This window comes from Acanthisitta chloris, unplaced genomic scaffold (assembly GCF_000695815.1).
Source record: "Acanthisitta chloris isolate BGI_N310 unplaced genomic scaffold, ASM69581v1 scaffold4053, whole genome shotgun sequence".
Taxonomy (NCBI): Eukaryota; Metazoa; Chordata; class Aves; order Passeriformes; family Acanthisittidae; genus Acanthisitta; species Acanthisitta chloris.
This window is the reverse complement of record NW_008665253.1, coordinates 16,787-25,559: the sequence shown is the minus strand read 5'-3', so window position 1 is coordinate 25,559 and position 8,773 is coordinate 16,787. Positions and strand designations below refer to the sequence as shown.

Here is an 8,773-nt window from a genome sequence, read left to right as displayed (position 1 = left end):
AGGGAGGGAGGGAGGGGGTCGTCCACACTACAGGAGGTGGCTATTGGCACCTAGAGACCCACCTGGCTGACAGCTTCAATGGTGCAAGACAGCAGCTGTGATGTCCATGCTGCAGCAGTTTCCCAAAGTGCTGGGAGGCTTTCTCAGGCCATGAGATATATGGGTGTTTATGTACACCAGGGCAGGGCAGCAGAGGGATAGAGAGTCATCTCTCTAGGCTGCAGTCTCCTGCCTAGCATTTCCTAAGGTGCCCCATGCTGCACCCACCAGAGTGGTTTCATCCCACTCTCCAGGAGCTGCCACTGACCCCACAGCTTCCTCCTCCACATGTTGGTCCTAGGAGGCAGAGCAAACTCCAAGAAAGATCCTCGGGCATGCTCTGGGGTTCACATTTCTGTCCTCAGCCTTTCCTCCTGCCTTGTCTACGTGACAGGCAGCTGCCTGTTCAGGATGCGAATGCCATCCCCCTTTGCTGGAGGTATCTCTGGGCCTTCCTCTTTCATCTCATTTGTGTTCCAGGTTTCCAAGCTGCAGTGAGACCATTTTACAGCCATTTGAACTGTGTTTGTGTAGTGTTTGGGTTCCTGGTGGGGCCCCTGGCCTTGCCGAGCTGCCAGGCATGGATGTCAGCGGTGGCCCTGGGCCACTAGCTGCTGAGGAGGGACCATGACTACATCACCTCCCGACGTGGCATCTCCAGGGGGCTAATGCAAAAGCACCATTGTGATAGCAGTCCCCGGCCCAGGGTTTCTTGTCTGCCTGTTTGTCCTTCCCATGGCGGCACCACGCGCTGTGGGGGTGTGTTGGGGTGGAAGTGGGAAGTGTGTTTATTTTCATTCGTCTCCTGGCTCGTGCCACTCTGAGTTTGTGGCACTCAGTATTACTAACACTTCCCTGTGCCAGCTGGCAGCAAGGGATGAATCAGATTGGCAGCACCACAGTGTGGACCCCTCACTGGCCAGCTGGCTTGAAGTGATGCCTCTGGCCAAAGTGCTGATGATATCTCCTCCCCTTATCCAGGATGAGCCCTGGCACTAACATGCCAATGGCTTGACCTTGCTGCTGGAGATGTCTTGGTACCCTGCAGGACAGGGTTGTCCCCTCTGGTCCATGCTGCTTGCCCAGAGCCAGATGGTCCCTGTCCCTCCTATATGCTGGAGGTCTACAGTGGCTTCATGATCTGCTCTCTGTCCACTAGCAGCATCCCCAAGCTGGGGTCAACTCTGCAGCCAGGAGGATAGTTTGTCCTCCTGCTGACAAAAAAAAAGCACTTTTACAGGTGTCAAGATTTAACCCTAGATGGCATATTCCTGTTTGTTCCCCATACTGTGTGCATTGGTGCACAAGCACCTAACAGAAGTGTTTGGTGATGACAATATCCCAGAGGGAGTGCAAGGGGGTGCCCTGTAATCCTGTCTGATGGTTACCTCTTCAGCTGCTAAGCATCATCTAAGCATCACTCAGTGCTTGCTCCCTCACCCTGCCCTCAACCCTGGTGGGGAGGAGAATCAGAAAGAAAAGGTAAACCCTGAGGCTTCTGATAAGAACAATAATAATAAATATGCTAATGATATTGTTAATAATTATTATTATAATGGTAAGGAGAGGGAGAGAGAGAACAGGACCCAAGAGAAACAAGTGATGCACAATACAGTTGCTCACCACCTGCTGACTGATGCCCCCAGCCTGGCCCCTTCTGGGTAACTCCCCCAGTTTATATGCTGGGCATGACATTCTATGGCATGGAATATCCCTTTGGCCAGTTCAGATCAACTGTTCTGGCCGTGCTGACTCCTGGTTTCCTGTGCAGCTCCTCTCTGGCAGAACATGAGAAACAGAAAAGTCCTTAGCTTGGAGTAACTCACCACTTAGCAACAGCTTCAACATCGGTGTGTTATCAGCATTATTCTCATGCTAAATCCAAGACACAGCACTGTACCAGCTACTAGGAAGAAATTTAACCCTGTCCCAGGGTAGCACAGGCCAGCACTCAGGGATGGAGGTCTCTGCCCCACAGGCCCATGCCACTGACCCTTATGGGGGGCACCCAGGGTTCCCCACAGGAGCAGAGCCCCTCATGCTGCACGAGGAGGCCAGTGGGGATAGGGAGTTCCTGTCCCTGCAGCCAACCTACAACATGCTCAGGGATGAGAACTAAGTGCTCAGAAATGGGAACCTTGTGCTCAGAGAGGAGAACAGTGTGCTCAGGGTGGAGAACTTTGCCCTCAGGAAGGCATTTGATGGGCTCAATGAGGACTACATTGTGCTCATGGAGGATAATATGAGCAGCTGAAGACCAGCCTGGCCAAAGCCTTCCTGAGGGAAGCTTGAGAGCTCCAGGCTTTAGTCCAGCAGGCTGAGTGTTGTCTCCAGCTAATGACCCAGTGGGGTCTGAATGTATAAAGAAACATGGAAAGGCCAAAGCAGAAGGTCTTTATTCTCCAAGGACAGCTGGAGATATCCAAAGTGGACAACAAAAATCTGAGAGCAGATTGGCCTGGATGCAGTGAAACACCACTTAGGCTTTGCCTGACAAAACCCCCACGGGATCATAATGGGTGCAAAGAGCTCCATCAGACAGCTCCTGCCTCAGGAACAGAGGCACTGCCCTTTATTGCTGAGGTCCTTGAATCTAACAGCAAAATTCTCAAAGATAAAGCAGAAAAATATCTATGAGTGTAATTTGGTGTGGGTTCTATGGATGAGTGTACGGACTGAGACCGTGGGTCTCCCCTTGCAGCCATTTGCTGTAAATAAAAGCATTTGCTTTCCCGTTCTTGAATGTGTGTGCTCAGAGTGGTAGGCTTTATCCTGTGTGGAAACACACTCCTTGCTATTAAGTGCCAGTTGGTTGTGATGTGGATTTAGCTGCTGATACTCTGTTCAGGCACTGTGGAACCAGCAGCAGATGCTGCCCAGGCTCTGAGCTGCACAGTCCAGCCAGGATGGGCTCTGTGTGAGAGGCTGTGCCACAGCTCTGGCTGACTTGAGCTCCTGTGTGGGAGCCAGGAGGCAGCACAGGATGCAGTGCCCTTAAGCAGTGTGCTCATCCCTTCCAATAGCTGTACCAGCCAGAACTAGATGTGAGCAAAGCCCTTGTGTTTCATCTGCTTCTTTTGCCCCTTCTTGGAGAGGTGGGAAGGGTGAGGAGCAGAGATCCCACTGCTGCTGTGCATGGTTTCAGTGACCAGAAGCTCCTTAAGTTCTCTTTCCTCTTCTTTTGGAGTTGGCTGCTGCCTGAGCCAGAAATCCAAAGTCTCTGGAAATTGTGCACCTGTTCCTGCAGCTGGGGAAAGGGGATTGGGGGGTGGTCAGAGATCTTTAGGAGGTTGTGAAGTATTCATATGTGTGAGCTGTGGCAGTGCCTTCTCTCAGCTATCGGTGTCAGTGCTGGCTAAGGATGAGCCTGGCGTATCCAGGCTGGCTAAGGAAGGTGCCAGGCAGAGAAGATACCCTTCCTGTCCTGCTGGGGCTGGCATAGAGGAGTGTACCTAAACTTCCCACCTTTGTCACAATGACATGTGGGACCCTGGCTGAGCCCAAACTCACCAGGTAATCGTTGTAGTTTCATCTTAGCTTTATCCTAGCAGGACCATCTCTGGGCATGAAGTGACCTTTCTTCATCATCAGGCCATCCCTCAACATTTCTGACTAATTTAGGCTACCAACCCCAGGTTCTGCTGTAGGTTTACCCAGCTGCACAGCAAAAGTTCCTCTATCTGGCCAAATTGACCCTCCATAAAGACTTGGATGATTTAGGGTGGTGAAGAGGTGGGAGCTGGCAGAGTTCAGTGCCAAAGTGCTTTTTCCTGATGAGAATTCTTGGACAGCTGTTCACTTTTGCATCTATGTGGTGAGTTGCAAATTACAAGGTAGTTTTCTTCTCCTGGTCCCATAATACCCTTAGTCTGAACAACCATATTTGTGTTGCCACAGAGCTTAAACTGCCTCGGTAACCTGGAGGAGAGACTGTTGGTTAACCTTTATCCCATCAGAAGTGGTGTCTGGAGCTCTTTATTTGCTGCTTTCCAGTCTGTGTTCTTAACTGGGGAAAGCTGGTGGGCACCCTTAGCTACATGAAGCCCCACTCTGCAGCACTGATGATGAAACAAGGATGGTTCTCATCAGCTTTTCTGTGCCAGACAACATCACTTGCTGTTCCTCTCTCCTGTCCATACACAACCATTTGCAAGTAGCTCTAAACCTTAAATTTGACACTCAAATCCTTGGACTTGTCCCATATCTGGCAACTGGTGGTTGCTCATCAGTGAGGCTGGAAGGAAGCAAACTAGCTGGCTCTGACTGCATCTTGCACTCCACCCTGGCTGCCATAATCCAAAGGCTACCGTGCAGGATTAGCATGGGTGTACAAAGCCCTTCCTAATCTGTGAATCGTTACCCCCTCACTGCATTTCACTTCCCAGCAGCTCTGGGTAGGTGGATATGTCAGCACTCAAATCTTTGGTTTCCCCATTCTTCTGTTCTGGAATTTTGGGTGGGGACTTAACATCTGCTGGACATCCTCCCAAAACTCTGCTGCTGAGCTGCACCTTGGACGCTGTAGACAGGGCATGTCACAAGGTCTGTTTGCTCTAACCAGCTGCTCCTTGGCTACCCCTAAGCCCTTCCTTTCTATCAGTTCTCCTTTTTGGCTCTACCCGTTGCTTTTCTCCTCTTTGAAACAGAGGGCATGTTCTGCACCACCTGGAAATAAATCCCTTCTGGATCAGGCTGGGCTGGTGGAGATCCCTGAGGGCTGCTGTGCATGCTCATGCTTGTTAGCCCTTGTGTGCAAGGTATTTAGCCTGACTGGGCTCTTGTCCTGCTGTAAGCTCTGACATTAATATAATGGGTCAGGGCAAGGGCCCTGTGAGATGCTCAGCTGTTGTGCCCTTGATCTGGGGAGCAGTGACCAGCCTGCCCTGCTCCTCTGCTGCCAGTAGATGCTGGGGAGTGTGTGGGCTGCAGGCAGTGCAGCCCAGTTTGCATCCATCAGCTCCTCACCCGCCTGAGCCAGGCTGCAGCACTGTGCCCTGTCCTGAGCAAAAGGCTGGGAGCCCTGTGCCCCCTGCCCTGGGACTGGAATAGGTGCTGTCAGGGGGAGGCTCTGACTGGGTTTTGCTTTGTCCTTCTCTGCTAGGTGCATGCCCAGGAGCAATGGCAATGGCAATGCCAGTCCCATCTCACCAGAGGTGAAACCCAGAGCTGCCCAGTCCCATGTGAGTGCTGCTGCATGAGTTCCTGCGCCCTTCCAGCTCCCGTGGCCCCCTGACATCTGATGATACAGTGAGCCATGGGCAGTGTCCGAGTCAACCGGTGAGTAAGCCTCCTATTAACACAGCTGCTGCCCTGGGTGCCCTGGTCCTCCTTATATGGCCCTCCAGGCCCTACCCTCAGCCCGCTTGTCAGTATATTCTTCTCAAATTACCTTCCAGGGACTTTCCTGTTTCCCTCTCCTTCTCCAAACCAAAACATGCCATACATAGAGGCAGTGCTTGAAGGAGTACTATGGAGGAGAAGCAAAGCACTACATGGTGCTGGACCAGAAAGTACAGATTCCAGAGGCACTGCAGAAGCCACATGTCACTAGGAATCACAGCTGGAGCCACCAGTGCTTCCCTCACTGTGAGATGCGGATGGGTGTCATGAAACCCATGCTAGGGGACTCCAGTTGACATGTCAACACTATGGGGTGGGAGGGAGACAATCCCACGCTCCTGTGAGGCTGCAGCTCAGCAGGCATGAGGGCAGAGTGGTCTTGATGATTCAGTGCATGCACTAAATTTTCTCAGTGGTCAGCGCATCTTCTGCCATCACATGTTTAAGGAGCATTTGCAACTGTCCCAGCATAATGTGAGGGGCAGCGTCAGAGCTGCCTGTGAAGGAGAGGAGCCAGAGGTGCAAATGTCTCCCTGAAAGTGTGTGTGTGTAGCTTCTGCCAAGGAAAATGCCAGTGATCTGGCTGTTGATCTCCAAATTACACCTTTGGCTTCAGATGCAGGATGCTGGAAGCTGCACATGTTGCTGTGGCGACAGAATTGTCCTGAGTGCAGGAAGAGTACAAACATTGTCACCACATACCATGGAATCAGTGAGCAGAGCAGAGGAGAAAATAGAAACTCCCAATTGTATATCAGGTCTAAAATGTGGCCAGGCTATGGGTGTTTGCTCCCAGGCTTGCTGGCTACCCTAGCTGCTGTCAGGTTTCAAAACCTTGTGTCTCTCCTCACCACAAAGGCTAGAAGGTACCACATTGCTACAAGCTTCTGCTTCTTTGCTGCCCTGGCAGGGCTTTGCTAGATATAACCGCCTGGCAGCAAGACTCAGCAAATACTGCAGCTGACCTTCACTAGTTTGGTGAGGGTGGCACCATGGTGCCGGAGCTAGTGAAATGTGCTGTTGTGGAATTCAACAGGGTGGTACTATAGCCCTGTGAGCCACATCTATGTCTCCTACCATCATGGTCCCAGTGGTTGCTGTTACTCTTCACGTATTTCTGATGGAAGTGCCTGTTTGTTTTCTTCCCAGGTACAGCATTGTCTCAACTGAAGAGGATGGGCAGAAGGTCTCTGCACTGGGCAGCATGAACGGGCACAGCCGGAACGGGAAGGGCCATGCTCCTCGGCGGAAGCACCGCAACCGTTTTGTGAAGAAGAACGGCCAGTGCAATGTCTACTTCGCCAACCTGAGCAACAAGTCTCAGCGCTACATGGCCGACATCTTCACCACCTGTGTGGACACGCGCTGGCGGTACATGCTTATGATCTTCTCCGCCGCCTTCCTGGTCTCCTGGCTCTTCTTTGGCTTCCTCTTCTGGTGCATCGCTTTCTTCCATGGTGACCTCAGTGCACCAGCAGTGGGAAGTAGTCCCTCTCTCCTCAAACCCTGCATCATGCATGTGAACAGCTTCCTAGGGGCTTTTCTTTTCTCAGTGGAGACACAGACAACCATTGGGTATGGCTTCCGTTGTGTGACTGAGGAGTGCCCGCTGGCTATCATGGCAGTTGTGGTCCAGTCCATCGTGGGCTGCGTTATTGACTCCTTCATGATTGGCACTATCATGGCCAAGATGGCAAGGCCCAAGAAGCGGGCCCAGACCCTCCTCTTTAGTCATCATGCGGTCATCTCCGTGCGGGATGGCAAACTGTGCCTCATGTGGAGGGTGGGCAACCTGAGGAGGAGTCACATCGTGGAGGCCCATGTCCGAGCACAGCTCATCAAGCCCTACATGACAGAGGAAGGGGAATACCTTCCCCTGGACCAACGGGACCTAAATGTAGGCTATGATGTGGGTCTTGATCGTATATTTTTGGTCTCACCCATTATTATTGTTCATGAGATTGATGAGGAAAGCCCACTCTATGGGATTGGCAAGGAGGAGCTGGAGACAGAGAACTTTGAGATTGTGGTTATTTTGGAGGGGATGGTGGAAGCCACAGCCATGACCACACAGGCACGAAGCTCTTACCTTGCTAGTGAAATCCTCTGGGGTCATCGTTTTGAACCAGTTGTGTTTGAGGAGAAGAACCACTACAAAGTGGATTATTCACGCTTTCACAAGACCTATGAGGTAGCCGGCACGCCTTGCTGCTCAGCCCGGGAGCTGCAAGAAAGCAAGATGACTATCCTACCTTCTCCCCCACCTCCTAGTGCCTTCTGCTATGAGAATGAGCTGGCACTTGTCAGTCAAGATGAAGATGAAGATGATGACGAAGTGGGTGTGGTGTTAGGGGGCAGCACCAAGGAGGAAGGAGGTATCATCCAGATGATGGATTTTGGAAGCCATCTGGACCTGGAGCGGCTCCAGGCAACTCTGCCTCTAGATACAATCTCATACCGCAGGGAGTCAGCCATCTAACGCCTCCATCCTCCCCGTTTCACGCCCACCACCCACAGTCTCCTCTGTTCTGCACCCATACACTGGATAAGTCCCTTGACCACTAAACAAAGCCTCCCATGACTGCCTCTCAGCCCCTGAGTACATCAAGGCCTGGAGCTGCTCTGATATACTCCCTTTCCCCTGAAGTCATACTGCCTGGAAGAGGAGTGAGGATACACTGCTCTTCCTGGGTGTGCAGCTTCTGCTGGGACCTCTTTCCTGCCCAGAGACAGGAGAGCAGCAGGCCTGGTTTCTTGTCTCTGGAGAGGTGACAGGAGTCCCTGCCTACAACAGACAGACTGGGACCCACAGCAAGTGTTTCTGCTGCTGAGGCAACAGCAGACTTTCTGTCCACTCTCAATATGGGTAGGCCCCATGGCTGTCAAGAGTCATGGCATTCGCTAGGAGAGGAGCAATACCTAAGCACTGACCAGATGAGGATGGAAGGGAGAGTTTAGGACTCCTGGAGGGAGTAGGGAAGGATCTCAAGGTAGGGGTTTACTTGCATGTTTGTTGCTTGTTGCACATGACTCTTTCTTTGTACATAAAACAGAACGGGAACTGAAATCCATATTCTTCCACTGCAAATGCCAAGCTAGGAGACAAGGACACTCTAGGTAACCTACTCTGCACTCTGCTTGGCTTTTGGCATCTGTCACCTCCAGAAGCAGCTCGGCTCCTCCGACTCAAACCCAGCTCTCCCAGTCCTCTTGAAAAACATGTCCTGCTCCTCTCCTGAGACACCTGGCAGAGGAGGCAGGGCCCTGTGCTTGCCACACTCAGACTGCTCCCTGGCACAGAGTGGCCGGGATGACAGACAAGTGACCTGACTGGACAGCAGACCCTCCACTTGCTCCTTTCACCTCCTCTGTTCTTCTCCCAGCTGCCATCAGC

General features: G+C 52.0%; 1 protein-coding gene across 1 annotated transcript; it reads left to right on the top strand.

Annotated features, from left to right (window-relative positions):
* Nucleotides 1-5,293: 5,293 nt before the first annotated feature.
* KCNJ4 (potassium inwardly-rectifying channel, subfamily J, member 4) lies at nt 5,294-8,311 on the top strand. The gene is made up of 2 exons (XM_009071640.1): nt 5,294-5,316; nt 6,529-8,311. Exons 1-2 carry the CDS (start codon nt 5,294-5,296, stop codon nt 7,856-7,858), a joined length of 1,353 nt encoding a protein of 450 aa, XP_009069888.1. The 3' UTR covers nt 7,859-8,311.
* The last annotated feature ends 462 nt before the right edge of the window (nt 8,312-8,773 follow it).